At 39.2% G+C, this 26670-nt stretch overlaps 1 protein-coding gene across 1 annotated transcript; it reads right to left on the reverse strand.

Annotated features, from left to right (window-relative positions):
- Positions 1–905: 905 nt before the first annotated feature.
- On the reverse strand, positions 906–26049 carry SLC5A1 (solute carrier family 5 member 1). Its single transcript, XM_015878220.3, has 15 exons — positions 25644–26049; positions 23355–23426; positions 17117–17221; positions 15016–15075; positions 14569–14673; positions 10234–10339; positions 9896–9976; positions 8975–9195; positions 7885–8020; positions 7337–7444; positions 6160–6310; positions 5394–5562; positions 4097–4312; positions 3745–3847; positions 906–2949 (listed from the first exon to the last, which is right to left on the reverse strand). The coding sequence occupies exons 1-15, from the start codon at positions 25731–25733 to the stop codon at positions 2729–2731; spliced, it is 1944 nt and encodes a 647-aa protein (XP_015733706.1). The 5' UTR covers positions 25734–26049; the 3' UTR covers positions 906–2728.
- Positions 26050–26670: the final 621 nt, after the last annotated feature.

A 26670-nucleotide genomic window follows, 5' to 3' on the forward strand; every position in this document is an offset into this window, starting at 1 on the left:
TGTGAGGCACTTTGATACATTTGTTGAATGATACAGAAAAATGAAAACATAAATGATAAGTGGTTGCCCTGCTCAGGATTGGGCCTGAAAATAATCTAATGCTCAAGTAAAATACCTGACTCACTTTGCCTGTGTTCTGGATGCATCACTGCTGTAATTGCCCAGCACTGTGCTACTCGGTGAAGTTTGAATTGTAATTTATCTTGTTTTGTACAGTCAATTTTAAATGATTCTTTATATGGAACTGGATGTTACTTTACTACACTGGAGTAAGTTGTAACTCTACATCTCATCTGCCAGGATAAGCCTGGATGTTTCAGGATGGTCTAAAACAGAGCTGTGATGTTGACCATGAATGCAACACCTACCAAACCTGGGTGACATTTGTTAATCTATTAATTATTAATCTAAAGCCGCCCATGGTGACATTGCGTGGCTATGTGAAATTGTACAGAACTGGAGCACTCCTAACAGGAGTCAGACTACATGGAAACATCTGAACCTTGGTCCCTACAACGGGCTGCTCTCAGACCTGAACAAAAGCAGTTTGTTGAGGACAAACAATGAATGCCTCTGTCAAACGCAGAGTTAATTTTTCAATATCTTTTAACCCTGGGTAAGAAGATGAAGTGACTGTGACTGATTAATAAGGAGGTCATCTAAAGGCTGATCCGCTACCAGGAAATCACTTGTGTTATTTGCCTTCATCCAAGTGGTTGTGTAGTTTCACTGTATTTTCCTTCTGTAACAAATATGACAAGGAGGAATCGGCCTTTTCTTAAGGCTTTCTTACTTGTTTGTTGTCCATTACTATTAAGCAGAACCAAAATCCAGAGAAGAAATCGGGTTTCTCTGATTTCTGTTACATTCTTTAGAGTTCTCATCATTTTGTGGACACCAAATGCTTCAAAACATACAAATACTTTAATACATAAATGACTTCAAAGTCCATTAAATACAATTCATTCCACGGTCTTTAAAATACTCTCACTGTATTAACTGCAAGAAAAAGCTTGCACTGATGTTTATATCATACTTATCTAGTCTGGCTCATGCAAACCTTTCCAGTATACTGCAGGGTTTATAATTAGGACCAGCAGAGAACTTTGCTTTAGATGTAAATGAAGAGAAGATACTGTCAGAAGATGATAAAGTGAGGACTAAAGCTGGAGGAGCTGGCAGCAACATAGTGGGGCACACAGAGGCCACAGCATCTTTATTGAGATGTGCCCATCTCAGTGCAGCTCTGTGGGAAGACACGCTGTGATGAAATGCTATGAAACAACACAGCACACCACGATATGTATTCAACAGTAACAAGGAACGTTACTTGACTTCAGCAGTGAATGTCTTCTTTCTACATTTGATTCCCCAGGAGGCTGAATTACCCATAGATGATGAGATTCGTTGCTTCTTGACTTGAAGAGTCACATCTACCTTCTCCTGTGTCTCCAGTAGGTTTCACGTTTAGCACGTGGAGCCAATCAGACTGACTCAGCTGATATCCCACAGCTGTGGCTGTTCTTCGGGAACTCACACTGTCATACTGAAATTTCATACAGCATGAATTGTATTTCTCAATGAAGTCTTCATAAGAAAGACTTATAGTCTTTCATAAAAGTATTACAAAGCCCTCAAACGTTCTGAAAAGAAAAATGCAAAACCAGCACTCACGCTTTGGACTTTTAACAACGTTCATGGATTATTTTGTAGTACAGCTCATAGAAAGAAGCGAACCATTAACACCATCTCCAGGATAAAGAGGTCCTAACAACTGTGGGTGGAAATTAACTTTGAGATACCAAGATGGGAATCGATCAATAATAAATAAATAAATATATATATACACACATACATGTATTCTGATATATAGCATATATGTGCTTATATATAATGTATTGTATGTATATATAATACAAGCATTTTGTATAAAAAGAGTGCCATGTTCAAGTATAGATACATATTAAAATATACAAGAGGGGGACCTTTTGAAGTTAACCTTAAACAGAGCATCTATCATAAGCAGAATTCCTGATAGAATAATCGAATCCTTTTTTGACCAGTTTCATAAGGCAATCAGTTCAGATGGTTCATTCTCATTACTGAGAAACACGAGATGATGAAAAATACCGCGGAAAATGAAAGTGGAAAAAGGAGATAATAGAAAGTTAGACACAATATCAAATGCACTATTATATACAAAAGCCCCTTACTGCTGTGCTTGGAGAGAACAAAAGTGATTTTTCAGTTTGGCCTCTATGTTGTTGGGTTTTTTTTAGTAATCAAATTATTGTAGACAAAGGAAAACAAGAACCTGAATGATCAGAAGAGAAAGAGTTGAAAAATAAAATAATATCATTGGCCCCCAAAGATAATTCACAAACCCCAATAAATGGCTCATGAAATGAGCCAATGGTTAGTGCAGTGTTGTTCTGCACCTAAAACATGAAATGTATCATGAGAAGAGAGAATATTGGATGAAAATTCTGAACCTCTATTAATCCTGGACTGATTCAATTTCTAAATGGAAATTCTCTTTCTTGAACTCCTTCCTGGTACTCTGGATCTTCAGATTGTTGAAGTTATGATCACAAAATCAGTGAGTAAATTACCCTGATTTTTACAAACTTAGAGCATGAAAATACTAAATGAATCTAACTGTGCAAGTTTACAACTGATTTTTTTCTGCTTGACAATACAGTACAATTTCAGAACTGCAATCAGAGGCTTATGCAAAAAAGGCATGGCAAAATACAGCCACAGTCAGTAGGATGATGCCATTGATATTCACAACATTCCTCCAAAGTGGCACTTCTGATGTGTCAGTCAGTTTCTTCTTTAGTGCTTCCTCTTCCTCCTTGCTTAGTTTGGGTCCTTTTTGTTGGTCTAAGCCACAGAACCAGTTGTAAGCTTTCTTTAGGCATCCCGGGTCTTCACCTGCCTCTGAAACTGGAAGGAATAGCATACTGGTCACGAAATGCAAGCATGGACTGCTGCGTACACCAGAAGTTCTCCATGACTGAGCTCCTTCCTATATTTAATATCGTAGCTCTGATTTATGGTCTTAGTTGCATTAAAGCCTTTAAATGCAGTACAAGGCTGTACAAGAATGAAATTAATGCTGTGTTTTCACAGCTCACCTGGAAAAAACTGTGATTTTCTAAATACTGCAAGAAGGCCTTTTACAGCATAGAGACTTCATCTGCTATGTGAGAAGTTGATCACACTGCAACGCTCAACCTGTTATCTGTTTTTTTTCCCTACATTCTACGCTTCTAATTAAATTAATTTATGAAAAGGAACTTGGCAGCAGAATGAGAAGCCCAGCAAAGGAAGCAGGAGATTTTGCTCAGATAGATGTCTGGCAATTCGCTTTCCCCTTGTCCTGCACCATGCCCTCGCTCCTTCAGTTCTGGCTACTACGCTCTATTTCAAAATGAATTCTTGTTTCATTGCAAGTGCCAGATACATGCAGTTCTACTAGTGTACACCACTAACCAGACCTAGAACTGGTACCTAGCTGCCTAGAGAACAAGAATTTCTCCTGTCACTTCTAATCTACAGTAGGACTCGTGAATTGGCAAGCACCTCACTAGCCCTTTAGATCTGGGTTGAGGTTTTGTTGCTGAGATGTATTCTTCTATGAAAACTATGCATGCTGTTATCTGTTCAGGAATGGAATAGGGATTCTCAAACATATTGATGGCATCTCAGATACTGCAACAGAAGTTATTCAGCAGTTACCTGATTCCTGATCTTTTTCATCCGGTTTCTCCTCCTCGTCCTCTGCATCAAGATCAATACGTTCCTCTTTGCTGTTCCGCAAAGTCCAGCACAAACGATAAAGCTGCCATTAAAAAAAGAAGTTTAAAACTAGATCCTGAGTGCACAGAGAACACAGCATCACAAATGTCTGTTAAGTCAGCACCTTAGATCATTAGGAGTCACTGAAGCTTGATGACATATAAATGAAGACTATCTCCCTTGCTTTCTTTCAAGGTGTAGATAGATGAAATGTGACAATATACCAAGTAACAGTATTTAAAACTAGTGGTAAATTTCATTTCTCTAGGAGCAGAAGTACAGTAATACTCACATGTACATCAGGAATCGGCTTAGTCATGAAGGAGACTGCCAGGATAACGATGACAGAAACCCCAAAAAGAATAATTGCAAAGTAAAGGTAGTGAATCCCACAGATGATGAACGGGCAGTTGGAAGGGGCCACACAGCTACCAGTTCCGTAGGCAAACTCTGATATCATCCTACCGAGCCCAGCCAGCAGCCCAACTATCAGGCCCCAGAAAGCACCCTGCAGAGAGGGACAGAAGTTAGCAAAACCAGCACACCGTAACTCCTGAAGAGCTGCTGGGGAAACATGCAGGTATTGATTGACACGTTATGTTGACTTTGGCGATTTCAGCCATTCCATGAGCTTGTGAAGTCAATTAACTAATGACTGTAACACAAACCTAGAAGTCCCAATTTAAACATATTCCAGTTTTGATGGCCAAAAACAAAAAGAGTTTTAATTTGTCACTGGTCAAAGTCAGAAAAAGGTTTTGAAGTGGAATAAGTTAATTCAATTTCTAGCCAAAATAAGGATGTTTCTGAATGAGACATACTGATAAATCACGTAAACAATCACAATATTGGAGTTCATCTTATGCACTTTAAGCTTTGATGTTTATCTGCTTATCCAGCTCTGAAGAATGCTCCGTACACAAACACATGAGGATTATATTAAATTCTAACCCAGGCAAAATTCCAGATACAATCACACATCAAGCTCAGATTTCCACAAAAATTCAGTCCATTTGTGAGACGCAGCTACATGCTGGGATAGGAGACGGAACATCCCCTTGTGTGTAAAGCAGGTTTTTGTGCGCACAGATAACCACTGAAATGGTCTTGAGGGAAAGCAGATAGAAAAAGTGTCAGCCAAATTGAAAAATAGAAAGATGGCTTTTTCTCTGTAGGCTTCCTCAAGAAACTTGTTCTTGGAACAAACCAGTAGCAAATATTATTATTCCTAGCACTATAGGAAAGAAACTGAAGTCCTGAATATTGAGTCTTTAGAATATCTAAGATTCCAGTTAATGTGGCTGGCTCATGGTCCAATCAAAGCATAATCCAGACCTCATCCCTCCTGAGTTACTTACTTGAAATATTTCTCAATTTACTGTTCTAAAAATAAAAATCAGCAATTCCTAGAACGGATCCAAAAAGCAATGGGAAAAAATGGATGAAACAACAGCATACTTGTTGAAAAGTTTGCTGACATACGTGTATAGCATTCAAGACAAAGGTGAAAGGTGATATGTTTGGTTTAAAAAAACCAAAAAGATAACTAAAGCAACATGCAGCTCAACTATTTGCTAGTTTGTACTTGCCTGCTCATTTACTCGCTTGCAGAAGATGGCAAGAATGAAGACAGCAGCAATGGGAGGTCCCAGGTAGCTGGTAACAGACTGAATATAATCAAAGAGCTGCCCACTTTGTGCTGACTGCACCACAGGAACCCAGGCGATGCTGATGCCAATTAAAACCAACATAAATGCCCTGTAAACATAGCCAGATATTCCATTAGCCACCTTCTTGGAAGCATCTATCAGAAATAGCAATTAATCAATAATTTAAATGTCTGTTTTGTATTTCAACCAGCAAAATCAATGAAATGGCCAATTACCATTGAACAAACAAAAGTAATTCAAGTTGGGTGTTGTGTCCGTCAAACACCAGTCATCATACAGCTAAGCATGAAATTAAAACACAGAAAATAACTTATTTTTTCCTTTGTTATGACAAGAGAAGAATCAATAGCAAATCAGCTTGAGGAACTAGTTCATTGATGCTGAGTATGTTGTAGCATAAAGCCTACGAAGATATCAGATATCTGCAAATAGTTTCCTTTGAACAGCAGTAGGAGGTAAGAGTCGAACATTAGTTTAGCAACCGTCTATTAAATTGGGAATAAGATCTGGAAATTATTATCATAAAACATCCAGAAGGGAAAGCAGACATAGGACAGCCTGCTTGGCCACAGGAGGCCACTGCTGCACTACCTGAACACTGCAAATACACATTTTTCACTCAGGCACATTTTTGAAGGTTTCTGTCTGCAGTGCATCCCAGGTGTGTGCTGCATTTCTGTCTTACCTTCCAGCTAACATAAGCTCTTTCTCTGATGGATGTTTTCTAATTTTGGTGTAAATGTCCATAGTGAAGAGTGTGCTAGCACTGTTAAAAATGGAAGTCAAGGAGCTCATAAGGGATGCCAACATGACTGATAACATGAGACCTCGTAGACCTGGAAAACAAAGACACTCCATACATTAGCTGGGATGGCCGTGTCAATACATGGCACCATCCATACAGACTGTCTGACCCTTTCAAGTCAGCCAGCTATGCGTGTGTCCGGCACATTTAGCTGCTAATGCCTGCCTGCTACTTTCTTGCAATGCAAGCAGAGAGATGCTGCTGAGCTTCTGAAAAGCTTTTTACAGCACTGATGGAACAAAGCTTGAGCTTTTAGAGCACAGGTACTTCCTTTGCAAACGCTTTCAGGTTAGATGCTGAAATAAAAACTACTAAGCAGACTTCACCCACAGCTATAAAAACATTTCTCTTGAATTCAATGCAGCGTTCAGTTGGCTGTGGTATATTTGTAAATCAGATGCCACAGGTTTCTTTCATTGATTAAAAACTGGGGTAAAACCACTTTTCCAAGCAGCATGATCTAATCAACATAGTATGGGGAAGTATGATAGTAATGTTAATAAGACGATCTACAACACTTAGGAAACAATGGGGAATTATAAAGAGATCAAGGAAGTGCCATGGTTTGCATAATACTGTAATCTGATTTTTTTAGTCTTCTGAATCAGCTCCAGTTTTCTGCTGAAGTTTTTCTTCTTTCTCTATACTCAGTTCTCTACAGATTGGTGTCTCATTCTCTCATTGAACGGGTGTTATATGAGACAGTGTCTTCTCCCACCTCAGTGGCGTTATAGCATATGGACTGCAGGTTTATGCTTGCAACTCATACATCCTGACAGGGACAGTCTTATAAAGCTGGCAAAGTACAAGTACATTGCTTTTGACCTTCACGGGGAAGGAGCACAATTAGAATGTCATTGCTCAGTGTCTGCTGAGAGCTGACATTGTTGGCATGCAACTATTCTGCACCTACAGCCACAACCAATAGGGATTACTTACCCCTTTGACTAACAGTAAATATTTTAGCTCAATCTGAGACTTGGGCTCTCCCTGGCACTCATTTTTACAGTCTGGCAGCCTCACCTTTCCAAAACAACAAACAAAAATAGTGTCTTACCATTTGGCATAAGTTCTACTACCATTTTTGGATAAGCAATATTTGTACAGCCAACTGAGGTGCCACAGGCCTGCTGGCAGACTTCAGGCACAGCACAAGCCACCACATCTGGGAAGAGGATAATGAGACATGGTTAGACCAGGTCATATCAACAAATACACAATGAACCACTGGACTGACACATTCTATATCATTCTTGGTCTGCTAGTAGGTTGGAAGGTGATTCTAAGCCTCCACTGTCTCTTTTCTCTTTAAAAAAAATACTAAAAATTGCTGCAGATCATAAAACACCGGAATCAATTTGTCAGACCAGTACTCAGTAACACAAGAAAAGCACATCAAATAACAGAGGAACAACCTAACCATCTCTTCTCTGTCCTATGATTCTTTCGGTGTAGTCAGTATTTGTTCACGTGTGCCTGAACAACTGTATGACAAGATGACAATCCAACAGGTATTTATGACAGAGAAAAGGAAACTGAGAGAGACTGCCAGTGAAAGATTGGCAGCAAGAGGAAATTATCATCCCTGTAAATATATGTGTATACCTGTATACAAAATTCGGCTGATCATTCCAGGCATCACTATGATAAACATGGGCAAGAGCTTCAGGTATCCACACATCACACATCCAGCCTTCACGTGGGACATGTTCTTGCCAGAGAGACACCTTTGGACAATAACCTGTCAATGAGACGTGACAAGCACGCGTGACTCAATCAATATCATGACCACACCAAGCCACATTCCAGACACAAAGTACCTGTGTGATGGTGAAAGAGCCTGTTTATGATTTCCACCACCAGAAAAACATTAACACTACATGAAAATACATTCAATATAAGTTAAGGAAAATATTGTTTATTCAGCTAATATACTTTTTTTCTCAAAAGTTATTTATAAAGCAAATTAAAGAGACAAAAAGGAAGAAAACAGATATTTACGTTGCTTTTTTAATTTGCTTTATAAATTGTGAAAAATTATCTTCCTCACAATTCAGAAATCAGAGAGATCACTCTCTTTAGATTGAACTTGTATGTATGTCACAGCTGCAGGAGCACACTTTCCTACTTTCATGTCAGTGTGATCTGTCTGGGAAGCTGGATGGTGGCTCTGAAGGGAAGGAAGAAATGGTGAAAGTCTCCAGACTGACCAAATGTATAAAGAAAATCCACCCAAAATGGTGCAGGCAAAGTTGGAAGCCACACAAACAGGAAACAAACTGGGATCACTGAATGGGGGAGTTACTCCAGTCCAACTAAGACCATTTGATATGAGGTTTCTTTAGTAAAATGTTCATATTACAAATTCTCTCCTTGTTCTTATGCACAGTAATACATTAAAAAACATGAGAAAGGAATTAAGCACTGTATCTTCTGGGCAGTTTATAAGAAGAACTGAGAGAACCATTTCCAATTTCTTGTACACATATGGTCCAAAAGCCCTAAAATGGAGTCATTTAATAAAGGAGTTTAGAAACCAGAAGCTGGAAACACTCTGACTAATCCTAAAATAACTGCTATTTCTGTGACCTAGTTTTGAATACCAAACTGTGGGGAGGAGAAGAACCTTAGATCATACTAGAAGTCTGCATAGTTTTGTGTTCTGCATTTGCAAGGCATAAGGCTTCAACATTACCTGATCTGTGCACCAGTACCACAGAGTAAGGATGCTCAAACCAATAGTAAGCCCTGGCCACGGCAGATCTCCAGTGACAGGATCTCGGAAGATGTGAAAAGCATCCGGTCGAGGAGTGTAGCATTTTGGATCAATTGTAGTATTTCCATAGGTGATATTGGATGGAATTGCATTCATATATTTCTCCATGAATGCATCATACCCTCCAACCTCTCTAAATGCTGAAAAATAGAAAGTAAGAGTAGTGATAAAGGATGTAACATTGACAATCTAATTTCAGATTAGACCTGTCTAGAGGAAAACTAAAAACTGAATAGCTAGAAATGGAAGGAACTGAAATCTGACAGAATCTTATCACTCTTTCTCTCTTATGGTCCACTCCCATTACTTCTGTTTCACAGTATGCTTTCTGTTATAAAGTACATACAGGCTTCTGGACACGCTCAGTTCTATCCATAGACATAACTGCCAATATAATGGCATCTACTGGTGAACTACAAGACTTACTTAAGGTGTTAGGATTTGTGAGCTGTTTTAACACAAGTCTGCAGCTAAAAACACAGAAAAACCATGCAATGTGACAACAGTTCTTCATTTTGAATCAGAAATTTCAAGCAATAGCATCTGAAAATCTATGAAATTATCATCTTATGGAAAAAAGTTACTCTTTGAATTTCTAAAGAGTATCATCAGCAACTCTACCTCATTACCCATCACAAGTCCCATTCTCTCACAGTATTTTACAGTACCTTATGTATTTACCTGCTCTCTTTGGGATGGAGTTCTCTAAATGACCAAATTGCTTGGCAACATGCCTACATCACTCCCTGATAAACAGGTGTCAGAACTGAAATTTGCTAATTAAGACAATGAGATTCCACGCTGCAGGATCAATTGCTGTCAGCACTGTGATTTACTTACCAAATCCCATGAGAATGAAAGATCCCACAACCATGATAAACGTCTGCAATGTATCTGTGTAAATCACAGCTGCAAGGCCACCTAATGACAAAGAACAAACAGGTGAGCCAGCCCCTCTGCAAACGCCTCAATGAAAATCTTTCTTCTTTTTCTTTTCTCTTTTATATATATATATATATTAATTATTATTTATTTATTTACCTCTCTCTTTTAAACAAAGATCCCTGTGGATCACACCCCTTTTGTGTTTTTATTTTTCCCATCTTATCGACCTCCCTGTTTTCTTTTTTCTGGCTTCTCTAACTTAATTACTTTATCAGACTGCTCTGTAAACTCACCTGTGATGGTGTAAAGAGCAGTAATAGCAAGCAGGATAATAATAGCCACATACAGATTCAGCCCCATGGCCAACTGTATAAACACAGCTCCAGAGAATATGTCTGCCTGTAAGAGATGAAAATGATATATTAGACAAGGTATAGGTTCTAGGTGATGTTACATCACACATTTGCTTCCATACTGATGGACTTCAATAAAGCCTTACTGAAAACTCACTCACTGCTATGTACAGTACTGGGACCTGTGATGCCTCCAAGATATGGCATGGCTCTTCATTTCATGCCAATAAGTCTCTCCCTTTTTCTTCACTGCTTACATACATGTGCTGTAACTAGTCTCACTAGTTCAGGACACACAGGAATTAAAAGCAAAGGATTTATCACAAATCTAAAGTTCCTGTGAGAATAATTGACAAGTCATTGGCTAACAGAAGAGACCTTTGGCTCTTGTGTGAAAAAGGAGTTATTCAGTTTTCAGAATAACAATCTATTTCTTACTGGGATTTTAATCACATTAAATAATCTCCTTAATTAAAAATATTTTGCATCTAGGTTATTTACCTAAGTTTACAGTAAGACTGATCCACCCCAGTGCAATTCTAATGAGCTGCCATTAGTCATCCTTTCCTTAGAGGTCTGTATCACCTCCTGAACATCCAGATGAAGGATTCACACCCAATCCCACCTGCATGCCTTCTTTCTGTATCCCGCCCTTGCCATACAAGTGTGCAATAAAGGGAGTCACAGCCTCACTTCACAGCACAAGTCCTAGTAGTGCTCAGACACAATCAGTGCTACAAAGCACTGCACTGCAGGTAGCCAAAGCCAGGACTGCTTCACTCTGGAGAATGAGGTAGTGCTGACCAGTGCAGCAGGAAACCCTCATGTAGTGCCCCGATGTGCAGAAGACAAGCAGGAAGCAGGGTGTGAGCTACAACAAGGGTTCTACTCCCCAAGTCCAGCCCTGGAGCAGTTTGGGATGATTAAGTTTCTTACAGATTTTAGGCTGAAATTAATAATAAGGTCTTTTCAGATCATATCTCCCAGTGGCTGCCAGGTTGTGTCCTTTGTCTCTTATCCCTATGGGAATACTTTTTCTCACCTTTTCACACCACTGCTCTGCTTACGTCTGAGTAAGTCTTTTATTGTTCTTGGCTTTAGTTTAGCCCACATAGCATTAAATATTAATGGTCCTAAAATGACCCCAACAAAGAAGTATACAGTTAATTATTTAGTGTCCTGAGCAATTTATCAGCAACTTTGAGTTGCTGTTACCTTCCAGCTTCACTGCTGCCCCCTCCCAGTCAGATAATTTCTTTACAGTATTTCCTTATTTCTCCACTAATAGCCTTTTACTGATACCATTTAATCCTTATCTCATCTCTGAATAATCTTCCCATTATGAGCTCTTTCCTCAAATCACGCACCAACCCTGCAGGAACAATTGGCAGAATGCATTGTAACGAACTTGGAACCTTCATTTGTTACTAGTGGATCCAGCGCCAGTGTAAAGAATCCCCAGAGATCTACAATTTATTCTACACTGTGAATTTCTAAGATGAGTTTATCTTTCTTCCTCCCCTTATGTTGGTAAACCTATACCCTGATTTCTCATAAATCTATTTATGATTTCTTCAGAACTTAATTCTCTTTTGTCTTATCATAATTGAGTTAATTACGCTTGATTTTATCTCCTCTAGACCATACTCTTTGGCACAATTACCAGTATCAGCAACATGGTTATAAAGCAAGACCTTGACAGCTGCCAGGGGCTTTGGACTCACAGTACTGCGCACTTAGGAAGCACATACACGTGAGATGATTTTTAGTTGACTTCACAAGCATTTGGGCTGAATGATCATGTGTGTCCTGATCCCAAAGATGAATACCTTACAGCACAGCCTTGTCTGACAATTGACTGATTAAACATAAAAGAAAGGAACAATAAAAATACACAAAAAACAATCAAGAGAAGATAGAAACAGTAATAAACTTGTACAGGTACATGCATACATACAGAATCTAATCATCACACAGCAGTGGGCAGCATGCCAGACAGTGTGAGCCAGGAGTTACACGACCTGACAAATTTTGCTACTCAATGGAAAGTACCCTGATTATAATATTACAAAGAGCAGTTGATAATGTTATATCAAATGAAGGAATCAACACGTGAAATAACTATGCACATAACATGCCACTCTTCTTCTAGAAGGATAAGTGGCAGTTAAGCTGTTAGGTGTGACTGCCTGTCAAGGGCAGGACAGAAAGATCCTTCTACACCAAATCTCGCTAAGCCCCGGTGACAGCAAAGTAAAGGGAAGTAAAATGTAAATCTGCAGGTTGGGTAGGGCACAAACTGACAGCACATGGATACATATGGAGATGTAACGTGTCCCTGCGAAGAGAGATGTGTGCTACCTCTGCTCAGCACAAATAAACAAGCTATGGTCCAGGGTGGAGCAGCCCTTCCCTCTGTGCTCCTAGAGATGGTTCATTTGAAGACAATTTGGGCCCAGTTTTGCATAGCATAGGACAGAAAAACCTACCATTATTTCCTCTGGCAGTACCTGAAACCTCTAAAAACGGAGTGTCCTGCTATTTGCAAATAAAATACAGCAAGTACATTAGACCTCAGCAAATCCTGCTCTACTGAATATAGTCACATAATGCAACAATGCAGAAAAAGTCTGTATACTACAGAAATCAGAGCCACATTTGTACATGAGACTGACAGTGTCAGAATAGTTAGAGCAGTTGTACTCCAGATGTTCCCCTGCATAGCACAGAAAACCAGTTCTGTGGTAATTCACCACATACATCTGGAATAACTAATTTCATCAGAAGCTGTGATGGTAGAGTGGAGCGCTGGTAATCCACTGCTATATGGAACTCTTCACTATTGCTTTGCTCCCACAAGTGCTCAAGAATGTGCTTCAGCCTTCTGACCACGTGGGAAGTTTAAATGGAGAATGTGTCTTGCCTGTTATCAAGACATCCCTAGTGAAACAGGATGAAATCTCATGACTAAACTCTTAGGTGTGATAGAGGCTGGGAATAAAGGATAGTAAATTCAGATCCTACATAACTCGTTAATGGGATTATTGCAAAATGTGTTGCAGAATAGGACTGAGTCATCTGACTGCAAATGTTTCTCAGCTACTAAAACTGCCAGAACTCTGTGTCATGTGCAACATACTTGGGACTTCTGATTATGGTAGCTAAGCACAACAACAGTAAATTTAACTGATCCTTTTGAACTATACAGAAATCCAGCGCTGGGGCCAGCCACATAGTACCAAGCTGTTTAATTTATAACCTCTGCAAGGATCAGTTATCGTGAAGATGTGAGAATGAGAGCAAAAGGCCGATCTTTTAGCTTAAATTGCACTATTATCACTTAGCTCCCATGCAGAGGGCAAAGAGTAATCTGCCATGGCAACTTCTGAAAAACAACAGACAAATACACCTGAACTGTGGACTTCTTCAAAGGCTTAGCAGTTTCAAGACACACGGAAAATACCAGCTGTCTTCACTATTTCACAGCAGCACAACAACACGCTTAATAAACATTAAATTTATAGCAACTTAAACTTTATAGCAACCACTTAGCCATTCAAAGAATCTCTCTTCTATTCACCTCAGCTGTTATCATTTCCTTTGCATCTCCCCACTCTCTTGTTCTCTAGTTTCTATCATCCACATTTTTTCATTGCTCCTTTGCACTTTTCCCTCAGCTACACATATTGCTGATAGCGTGTTCACCAGAGTGAAGGATAAATATGAAGTCTAGGGGCAAAAAATCCTGTTCCTTGAAAACCCAACAACACCCTTTTCCAAAATGTAATGCTCATTTTTCTTAGTCAAATTACTAGAGTGTTGGAGTGGGATGCTGCGTGCCCAACCTGATTGCAAAAAGATTCTAAGACTAAATGGTTAGACAAGAGCAGCTGTTATTTCTCAGATGATTCAAGCAGATCAAAATGCACAAACTGTTAGGTCGTGACATTTTTTCCCATATATTCCAGAGATCCCCAAACAACAGAGTGTAATGCAATGTGAGGTTCTCTCCATTCTTGCCTGCTCTAGAAGTAAACCGAAGAAAGTCTTCCCAGATATGTTCAAGGAGCCAACAAAACTCGGATTGCAAAAGTTATGCGCACATAATCTCACTATACAGAAGAAAACTACACATACTACACGTCTTCCACCTTAGTTCAATTGGACTTCAGATCAGAAACAACAGAGCCAATTGTGTGAATAATAACGTAAATGAGAGTTTCTTTTATTTAGATCAACCTTGGATTGAAAAATTGTTGCAGAAGTTATACTTACTGAGATCTTTGTGAAAATATACAGGATCAGTGAAAGGATTGACAGGTAGACCTGAATCCGTTTCCCACCAAAACGCTTCCTCAGATATTCTGGCATTGTCACCACCTGTGACAACAAGGCACAGATAAAAGCAAGTTAGCTTTCTGCTACTCAGATACTGTTGGAGTGGGAGACAAAAGAACAGAGCTGCAAATGCAGTTGCATGGATCAGCAGCTCCAGGAATCAAAGGAGAGCGAAAGCAGAGTACCAAACGCATCTCAGGACTCAGAATTTGAGAATCATCATTACTCATATACATACAGATAATATAGACAAGTTATAATGTAGTCAGATCTCCCGTGCTATTCATAATGGCTTTGCAATACTCCAGACCTGACCCACAAACAAGAAGAGAGAGGAAGATTAAAACTAACAGCACAGGAATTCATAACGCTGTTTTTACTTACCCCAGCTTTGATGTAGATGGGTACAAACAGCCATCCTAGAATAACCACAAATATCAGAGCCTGCAGTCAAGAGAAGATCAGCTGAATTAAATTCCTCTCTCTAGACAGCACTCCCTAAGACCACTTATCAGACCAAACAGCAGATAGAGACCACTGAAACCACTCAAACCTGGTTACTTTGGGGCTGCGATGGGTGTTGCTCTATCCTTTGTCTTACGGTTGAAAATCTGGGAATTAAATCCTGGCTAAGAGATTTGTCATGCATTGTGGAAACTGAAGAGCACACTAAGTTTGCAAAAGAAGCACACATGATAATACATTTTGCAGAAAAACTGCTGATTTCTGTTGTATGTTTGCCTCCTAGTATCAAAATGCCACCCTATCAACAGTGCTAGCTTATTCCAGCTGTTCTCAAAGCATGCTGTTCAAATGTGATCAGCCCATAAGCCCACAGTTTCTGGGAAATATTAAATGAAGTTTAATTAAATCTAGTAACTGAGACCTATCTGCTAATTGCTTCATCTCAGGTACAGAGTCATACTACCTTCTATCTTCGAATCAGCTGTGCTGCAATGGTATCTTGTGATATCAGCAATCCCAGGTATGGGGTAAAGAAGTACTTTTAATATCTCTCTAACTTCTTTCTGCACTGAGTTTGTGTGAGACGCCTGAGTGTTTTACAAGGCACAGTATATTACAGGGATCCCACACACTATACAATATGTACTACAAGCACTTAGTTAAGGATTTGGTATTTCCATATTATCACTGCTCAATGAATTTTGAATTGCCATTTGCATTTTGTGAAATATAGACCTTACTGTATTTTGGTGTCAGTTTTCTGACTGAAACAGCTAGTACTAACAGAGCTGTACATAATTAGATAGACAAATAGAAAACAAAACTCTGCTCAAAAATTCTACATTTTTTCTGTCCACGCAAGAGGTTACTTTTGTTTTCAATAACATCTTTTGAATTTTGCCTTTAGATCAAAGATGAGAACTGGACAAGAAGGAGTGGTTCAGCGTCTGCTATCATACTAACATAATTTAGAAGTAATTTCAGTGGGATAATACAGATACACAAGCAGTATAATTGCCAAACTTCAGATTCCTTTCAAGAGGAGAATTGAATTATACAGTCAAGAGTCTCTCTGTCATAATTATTTAACGAACTATGTAATGTAACTCCCAAAAATGTGCATGTATCACATGCTAAACAACCTACTAAACAACAATTCTTGTACTCTGTATATTTATATTAGCCCATGGAGAATCTCCCAGGAGAGGAAGAGTTAGATGTGAATATGTTTGAAAAAACAGTTCCTCAGTGTAGTAGGTTTCTTTCACTGCACAGAATTAAATGCAAGGAAACCTATGTAATGCTCATTATGTCTTTTGAGTTTTGGTATAATCCCTTCAATGAAGGTGAATCAAGCACCACAAGGTCATTGTTATCCACACCCACAATATCTGAGAATTCGAGGAAATGCATTTAATCAGCTTGTGTGAATCTTCAAGGTTAATACTGCTGCTGGTACCCCAAGCAGTTCATTTTAAGTCAGCTTGGATACTTCTGTTCTACATGGCAACCATAAGTGTAATAAATACAGTCAGAAAAAGGAGAAACTAAAAGGGAAAAGATTTTTAGAATGCAGGTGATCGTGAAGGATGTCCCAAATTTCCTGTAGCCTGTCAAAGCCTTTTCAAAAATGTCTAAATAGAAAACTGATAAAAAAATAAAATATCATGGATTACAAAGCTGATTAACTCTCCCAGACATTCTACAGTCTGAGAGTGCTCTCTATCAATAATTAAACGTAATCAAACGATATAATGAGAAGAGAATCCACTGATTTCTTTGGATGAAACATTTTCTAAAAAGCTTCATTCATCAGAAAAGGGCCATCATCTCCCAGTCACTTGGACAAGGACCAAGGAAGATAAGTAGGAGATAACACTGGCATTTGTAAATCCATACAGAAACAAGTATTGCCAAGAAAAATTTGACAGCATTAAATTATTTGATAATGTCATCTCAATTAACCTGTGCAGATAATTTTGATGTTACAAATATGTTCACACAACTTCATGCCACTTACATTCCATTCATACCCTCCAATGGCAACTCCTCCGGCTGCTGCTGTTCCTGCTATGCCCACAAAATGTCCACTGCCAATGTTACTGGCGAAGAGTGAAGCACCAATCTGGAAACAGAAAGATAAGACTTGATTCTTAAGGCCAGCTCATGACAACTTGAAAAACACACATTCATTTGGCATTTTGAACTCAGGCCTGTCTGTCATCAGGTAATGACGATGAGAATGAATGACAGCCAACTTCCTTGACTACTACTCTTCTCTGTCCCCCAACAAATCTGAAACTTTAGCCATCATGTCTAGAACATGACGCTGCATAAATCTTCTTCCAACTGAGGCAAATAGATTAGGACCCAAAGCAAACTTTCAAATATTTGCAAAGCTTGACTGACATTTGGGTGATACACAAACAATTAGACAGCAACACAGATCTGCCTTACTCAAGGAGGAAACAATAAGTGCTCATGCGTCAAACCTGCACTCCCTGTTTCATACTGAAGTTCCACAGACTGTGGGACTAATCGTGCCGTCAGTAAGAGCTGTACAGATTTCATGGTTCTAGTCAAAAGATATTAGATTAACTTAATTAAATTCTTCAAGCTATGTGGATGAGAGGACACTTCTGGAAGATGTTAAATAAAGCAAATAAAGGAGCTATATTGAAGGAATGCTGCAAAGACCCCCCAGACGTTGCAATGATCCTGCAGATAGAATAGGGGGGGAAACACAAGAAATGCTGATCAGAGAAAGACCAAGACCAAGAAAGATTTAGGCTGGATTGCTGATAAGGCAAAGGAAAGGAAAGCTTTGAGGTAGTCCTCTAAGCTGAAAGACCTAAAAGTGCTTAAAAATGCTCTTTTACAGCCCTGAATACAGGATCTGCACCTAAACATTCAACTTATGTAGATCCCAATTACAAGCACTTGGAATATGTTTGGAGTTACAAGAGGGAGTACTGTTCCTTGCCTGCAACTCACTGGTTGATCTGTAGGGTCCTAGAATAAATGTGAATGTATTTACAGATCTCCAGGTCTGCAGTCATTGCATTGAGTTCTTTGTGTAGCAGTAAAAATTAAATCAATCTTTCTGAGAGCACAAGAATGATTGTCCAAGATTCGAGGGAATAAAAGTGAATTCATCATAGAAATCCACTCTGAAGATCAGGTTTACTCTCTAGAACTATGCCATAGCCAGGACTTGCAATTCACGCTCTTGCAATTCAGAAATCACAAAAAATAGCCTATCCTCCTTCATTTGCCATATGCAACAAATCATTCATCCTCATACTGTTTATTTACTTTTTTTCTTCCTTTCTGCAGTTGGATCCCCTGTTATCTTTTAATCCTTATGCAGACAAGCTACTCTTCTGCTGTGACAGGGAATTTCTGTCTCTAAGTTCACTTTGTTCCAGTCTTTTTTCCTTCAATTTTTTTACAGCTTTCTAGAAGTCAGTACTGCACTAAATCTAGACATCAGTAACTGCTGTCTGCTGTTTTCCCTGCAGATGGATAATTAAACTTTAATGTAGGTTATCAGAAATTGCATTCACCAGAAAAGATTAACCACATTAACCACTGATTTCACTTAATGTGTTCCCTCTCCTGTTCCAGAAGTTTGAAATGTGCTGCATGAAGATTTAAGTAATGAAAGCAGCTAATGAAGAACTCTCAGAAAAGAAAGCTACAGTGGGATGTATCCTAGTGCCTAAAAACACAAGATATAGCACAGCAATTACTGGGAATGTGTTCCAAACTCCACCCAGAGTACAACTGTATTGTAAGAAAAATAGGAAACCAAACAAAGCAATGCAAAATTACCACCACATTTAGGATGAAACAACAGGAGTGCACATGTCACTTTAAATATCTAATATTTGTTTTCTGAATTAAAGAACATCTGGTTCAGCAGAGCTACAAAACCAATATGTAACAAAGGACACAGTCTCCAAAGGTAGAATGTAACATCATAGCTGGGAAGTGTGAATTAATGAGAAATGCAGTTAAAAGCCGGTTAGAGAGGAATGTCTGCCAAATATGCTTGTGCCCAGTGAGTTGGACAAGATGGTCCTTTTGCCCTTGCTGGAATGACCACAGAGCACACTAAATTTGAAATAGGCTGCGTGTTTGTGTCTGGCCTCTTTCCTCTGCAGAGTGCCACTAAGAGAGCAGACCTGTACATTTGAGTTCCTCCATGTGCATGGCCATTAGCCAGAGGATGGGCTGAAGCTGGAATTGTTAGCCATTCTCAGCAACATGTTAGTGAATTGACTTTTACAACAGATAGAGGAGGAAAAGTAAAGAGGAGGAAAAGTAAGGAGGAGAGTCAATTGAAAGGAACAAAAGCTGTTAGGAGGGAAAGAGGGCAAAAAACTGAGCTAACCTGGAATGTGGAACATTAACTCCTTTTAAATCTTTTAAGGGGTCAGGTTTTAACAAGAGTACGCTGTTCAGGAAAAGCACTATCACACTGCAGGCAGATGATGATCATTATGCTTTTTCTGTGTTATTCATTAACTGTTTCACTTGGCACTCTTCATTAACTTTAGGATGCACTGACATCCTGGCACTTGCTGCTTCAAACCATATATACAATGCTCTTTGCAAATCAGTGACTACCACTGTGGTAGTAGTTAATGTCTTTATTTTCTCCCTCTCAGGATCTGCTAATACATATCATCCTATGTTCCTAAAGTCTGCTTTCCTGTTTGAAAGCATTAATTCAGTATCAAACATTTTCCCTCAACCCTAAGCAAGCCTTCACTATGGCAAAGAGATTATCTGCCCTTAGCCACTCTACAGAGAAGAGAGAAGCTCCTTCACAGCAGCATCAGGTCACTTTTCTGAGTCACCTGACGAAGATGCTTCTTAAATCCCTCTTCTCTGAGAAATTTCTTATTTCCAGGCTTCAGAACTACTTTCCAACCACTTCCATACTTCTCTTTTAACTCACAGCTGTGACTATATCCTGTAGGTAAGATAAAACCCTACTGGAGTTTTATGAGATCACTTTCAGTCACTTTGGAAAAATCAGTAAAATACTATTACAGTAAAATACTATTGTGACTTTTCCAAGGTTCTGGTTATTTTCTTTAAATTCTCTATATTGTGTAATTGCCAAATTAAGCAACACTGTTAAATGGTCAGAGAGATATGGAGACACAGTATATGTCAGGTAAGGCGTCTGTCTCTTAATGAGCGTGATGGCTGTGGGAGCAGCACAGCCATAAGCAGACTCATCTGATACCTTCCCACCTTTGTCCTGTGAGATGCAGACAGCACCTCCAGGCTGGCTGAAACATTCTGACAGATTCTGCAGAGATCTTCACATTTCCTCCTCTACCAGAGCTTCGTTTTTAATATTTCATCATCTTCTTTTTCTTTTTTTTTTTTTCTTTATTTATTTTTTCTTTTTTGTATTGAACTTGACCAAATAAGTTAATTTCTGATTTTACTTCATCTGTGGAAGGAAAGTACTAATCTTACATGTACCAGAGTTGTACCTACGGACACCTCAAAGCAATGTCAGGTCCATCAAGTGGGGAGAACTGTAAGAGTATGTAAAACTTAGCTGGATGTAGAGATAAGAGAAACTGCCACTGCTCAGTTCTGTTCAAAAGAAGGCATGCAGAACTGAGGGGAAAAAAAATGTACTTTTTTCCCTTTCATTCTTACCTTGCACACAAAGATCAGTGCTTTAATAACAGCACATACACCGAGTGACATTTGTTTGAAGTACATTATGTCCTTGACTTTGAAATGCTTCTCAGTTACTACCCATGCAGAAAATCTTTCCAGCCATATCTGAACATGAGATGCCCATCAAATACTACTTTGCCCTGTTAGGGTTTATGTCTCAGGAGCTGAGGCATCTAACGTAACTCACAATTTTGTGCATACAGCTGTATGCAGAACTATGGAAACTGAAGAACAGAATTCAAAGCAGAAAAGCTTCAAAATCCAGGTTTTGTTGTTGTTGACTTTCATAGTGTCTGAAGACCTGTTAATCCTGACAGACTGGCTACTGCTGAATCTGACTGTTCTTCAGTAACAGATGCTCAGTTTCTTACAAGAGTAGAAAGTATTTTAACAGAAGAAGTTCAAAGTTTAGTTTGCACAGTCCAGTGTTACAAAGCTGGTAATTTCTTTGAGCTTCTGTGACTCTCTGGAATAAAGTACAGCTGGTTATAAGTATTTAAAAAGTCAAGCAGGTCTATCCTGAAGAGGTTTCCCTCAAAGCATAAGAAACCAAAACCAGTTTCTTGAAGATTCTTCTCTCCTTTTCTCTAAAAAGACTTTGTAAAGGGAGCAGCATTTCATACCATACAATTAACTCATGATAGCTTTCTGGCAACCAGTGAGAACGTAGCTACATATCTTGATCGCTGATGAACTATTGGAATTACTGAGTTGACTCATTCACAGCACCAAGGACAGTGATTTCAGTGAAATAACACAACTGACCTCAACAAAACAGCCAGAAAGGACTAGCTACAGACTTAGCTTTGTAAAATACTAAGCAACCTTCATGGCCACAAAATTATTTGTGAAATGGAAAAAGGAAAGACTGAAGGGGGGATCTGCAGACTGCACTGATGACCAGCACTTCAACCATGCTAGCTTGTGCAGTTTGGGCAGGTAAGAGAGATGGTCCCAGCAGCAAATGCTGCACATGGGGTCATCTATTTTGTCTTTCTGCTCAAGTAAGCTGAATCTGCTGGTTTTGTGTTGCTAGAGAATTCAGTGTTAGTTAACCGCCCCTGGGTCTTCGGGGAATCATCAGGACTTCTCTGTGCCTCCATAGCCACACCAAGTGCTCATGATGAGTCTTTTCTGCCTTACCACCTCTGTTTTCATTTATGTCTGCACAAAAGAGTATTAATATTCACTGCTGACAAGTAGACAGAATTGCACAGGGTTAAAACCAGCCCATTGATTAAACTGTCAGTCAAGCAAGTTAAATTTCCCCCCTAGAATTATGGGTTTTATCTCATAGTAACTTGAAAAAGAGAGAAAGAAAACTTTCTCTTTCCTCAGGCTTCCAATGGAACATGAATTTTCTCAGATCTGTTCTACCACATGAATACATCTCTTACTGTCATTAGCCTTTAATCTTTTTATATCATTAAAATGACAGCTCTAATTCCTTCTAGAGCCAGACAAGAGCTCCCTGAAGTGAAGAAGACTGAGCAAAGTGTAGATATTTGTGTAACCTGCTACAATAATAACAATAACAATAATAATAACAATAATAATAACAATGATAATAACAATAATAATAATAATAATAATAATAAATTTTTAGAGAACAAATATTTACTCGCTTTCTCCCTATGGATCCCACAACCAAATCTGTGTGGGTGGAATCTTGAATCAAAAGGCTTGTGAAGTGCAAAGACAATTTTTGAAACAACACAAAATCAGGAACGTTCATGGTTTCTGTTCAAGCACATGAAGGCACGTACAACATTAGTGAGACAGAAAATGAAGATTTTTCTAAGTTTTCTTCTTGTCCAAGAAGTCATGCTGAACAGATATTATATGATCTAGAAGAAATAGACAATTGCTTCTAACAGCTTTTCTGCCAGGGGCCTGTTGGCTGGCCATGAACATGTTGTTTTGTGTCTATTAGTGCTTTTCTCCACCTTTGAAGTGAAAACAGCACCAAAGACAAACAATATAAGTCACAGATAATCATTAAATAAATTTGAAACTATGTTCTAATGATAGTTTAGCATAATCTTTCCAGGATTTTCTCTTGACCAGAACTTGTTACCAAATTTGGAGACACTAGAGCAATACAAAGGAATCAGTAGCTTAATTCTTCTCCATGATAACATCAAAATAAGTCAGCTTCTTTGAGAGCAGTGAAAATACTAAATTCAAAACATTAAAAAATAATAATTAAATGAACCAAAAGGCAAAACACTGGATTTATCTACTCAGATATCATTAGTGTATCTAAGTTCAAGTAAGATGGTCACATCAAGACAACTCAGAGCTCAGCACAACTTCCCCAAAACTTTATACTGTCTGTCAGTTGGCTTTTGATGTACAGTTAGTATTGTACCACTGTGGGTTGAGAGTGTTTGAAGATAAGTAGGGTACATCTACATAGCCATTACAGTCTCAACACTATTGTAGATATACTTCATATTTAAGGATTAAATATAGTGATACAGAATTGGATGCACATACAGAAGCAAAAATATATTCTATACACACATAGAGTACATATCACTGACCGGCCACCAAACCATGCTCCGTCCAGCCAGAAAGAATCCACCTACTGTCCCTCGGTTGGTTGAGTACATAGCCTAGAGGGGAAAAAAGAGAGAGAGAGAGAAAAAGAGAAAAGAAGAATGATTAGATTGCATTTTAATCATAATAGGCAAGCTATATACTGACTAAAAACAAACTGCTAAAACAGGAGGGTAAAGTGACAAAAATGTGGCTAGAAAGAACTAACTTATGACAAAGAAAACAATAACACTAAACTGTAGATGACCATGTTCATTGCAGGGGAATTGGACTAGATGACCTGTGAAAGTCCCTTTCAATTCAGATGATTGCATGATTGTACAGTGATTCTTGTCTCTAGGTCTATGTTAAGTATTCAAGCTTCATGGCTTTATCTCATGTTACAATAAGACCAGAACATTAAAATCACATTAAATGTAACAAAATAATTGATCACTCAACTACAAGTCCAGTGTACAAATTCAATCTCATGAGAACACTTCATTAGAGGTGTAATCTCTTTGATTTTAGGCACTAAGAAAAGACTGAGTTTTGTATGTTCATAGAGCAGAAGGTATGCAGCTTTTCAGCATCATGCAACTCAAACAGATATCTGCAAAAATCAATTTTCTTGCTGTGGTTTCAGCAGTATATTCACTTTCCTCTAAAGTTCAAATAAACTAGGCTGGAATTTCCTTTTCATGCACTCAGTTTGTTTTTAACAAAGGATGGGCTTTAGAGGGAAGCTTCCTTCACTTTAATTAATGACCTTGATCAAATAGTGGTTTCCCATTGTCTCCACTTATGGACTTTGAACAGGCAAACACTGGAAGAACTGAAGAAAAACAGTCAAATATTTTATATGAAATAAATTTCCACCTCACTACACAGAGTAGTTGAATTAAGCATTTGTCCAATAAAGAACACATTGTTGCCGGAGACAAATGGTTCCAGGAATTACTCAGAATACATTACCTATCTGCCCTTTACTGACACAGACCTCTGATTAAAGCGGTAGTTAAGACTTCCACAGCAAAGACCCAGTTTCTTCCCACAAGACAGCAAGATATACAGGTACACTGAGGTCTTCAGATTTGTTACTACATTTTTTCAATCTACTACCATGACGAAAAAACAAAGACCAGGCTGTGATCATACTGTGTTCCCTCCAATTTTTTGTGCTCTTCATAACGCAGGCTGCTAGGAGGGGATGGGATTTTCCTGCAGCACATTTCCCTGTTCTGTGAAATGGACCACTGGGATGCTCCTGGCAAGCACAGGATTACAGAAGGACAAGGCCTCCATTTACCTTGTTAATAGTCAGATGTTCAGGTGACCGGGAGCACTTGCCCCAAGCTAAGAGCAAGCCTCAGAATAGCAGCTTGGAAATTCAGTGACATTCCACGGTTTACAGCTTTGTAACTCACAGTACTGGCCCATTACTTCCAAATAGTTCATCACCAACAGGATCGTATCTGCCTTTCCCCATTAGCTGTGAAAGCACTGTCCTTTGTTTCAGGGTTAAACAATGAGTTTCCCCCCTGCAGGGCTCAGCATACTCTGCATTGCCTGCCTAGGGGCAGGAGGTAAAGTTCTGCTTAGATCACAAGCAAAAAGTCAAAGCCATCTCTTTCCACCCCTGAAATTGTCCCTTCTTTACAGTTTCAACAGCACTGCCAAGGTCCCTCTGGCAAATATTCACAATAATGCTGCATTCAAATGGCAGCTACAATCTTGGCCCATCTCACTGCTCTGCTGAGAGCAGCCTGCAGCACTCAGTCTGTCCCACAGTCACAGCAGCAAGTTTACCCCTCAGACACTAGCCCATATTGCCCTCCTCACACACTGACTCCACCTCCACTACTTCCCTTCAACTCTCACTTACTGTTTCCCACAGCACCACCTCACACAGCCAACTCTCACAGCCCCTAGCCTGCTTTCAACCAGCAAACCGACTTGGCTTGGGCTTTGCTGACCTGACCTCTCATGGCTGGATCCTTCCCCATGCAAACTCCATTACTCCACCTTCTCCACTATCTCTATTCAATCCATGTAACATTTCTCTCCCCAGGTCATCTTTCCTTCTTCAGTACATACCCATATTTTCCTCCCCGTATACTTATTAATCATCTCAGTTAAGCACTGCGATCTCTAATAATTACACATTTTCATTTACTGAGCCATTTTCCTAGGATCCTATAAAACGACCCGTTCGTCAAGCACAAAAGGAAAAAAAAAAAAAGAAAAAAAGAAAAAAAAAAAAAGGAAAAATAAAAAATTAAAGTCCAACATACCCATATTCCCACTGCCAGGACTATCACAAAATAGATGACAATAACAGAGATGTCCGCAGCATTGTTGATCCTTATGGTGGTGGATTCCATCCTGGATGCGTCTCTGCCTTTCTTCTTCTTTCCCTCCTTATATGCTTCTTGCAGCGTTTAGGTTAATGATAAACTGCTGTCATCAAGATTCACTTGTCTTGGGACACAAGTTGAAGCTGCTGCTTTTCCTCTGACAACACTTCCTTCCTAAACACTGCACCCCTGCTACAGGTTCTGCAGATCTCAGAGTTCACTCCCCTTGCCAAAGGTGGTCAGGGTTTTAACATTGGTGAGCAGATGTCTAAGAAGGAATGAGCACTGAAAGGAGTGGCTTGGCTGCAATAAACCTGCATATTTACCTCACTGTGAATACTTCTTTTTTTTTTTTTTTTTTTCCTCCTCGAGGTGGTTGTACCTGTAAATCAAGTCATGGAAGATGCAGCTCTTTTAAATGATGATGGTAAACAATTACCTGTGAGGAGTGACCTGACACTCAGGGAAAACCCGGGGTCCAGAAGCTGGCACACACTCTGCGTCATGTCTCAGCTCAGTGGGAAAACAAAGTGGAGAAGCAACCCCACACTTCTGGGAAGGAAACGATTTGAAGCTGCTTTTATCCCTCACAGGTAAAGATGGATACAGGTGAAGATGTATGTGATACACAGGATTTAGATCCAGGAGCTTCCCGTGTTGAATTTCTGAGTGTTCAGATTGGGGTTTTGTGCTCTCTCAATTGTGGCTAATCAGTTTCACGTTCAAATAAGTTCAAAGTTCATCAGTGCTTGGGTCTGCTCTCCTATTTATTTGTTCCTCTGTCTTCAAAATAAAGCTAAGCAAAATAACTGGTTACAAGATATGGGACACTGATTATAGACAGATCCTCACAGCCCATAAAAGGGTATTTTCCCCAAACAACCACTGCGATCCTTCAGCTGAGCCAGAAGAGTTTGGAAAAATCCTGGGCATTTAGATCCAGAGTCAGCCACAAGTGCCAGGC

Source organism: Coturnix japonica, chromosome 9 (genome assembly GCF_054131305.1).
Source record: "Coturnix japonica strain WE chromosome 9, WE-NBRP24, whole genome shotgun sequence".
In the NCBI taxonomy this organism is placed as follows: Eukaryota; Metazoa; Chordata; class Aves; order Galliformes; family Phasianidae; genus Coturnix; species Coturnix japonica.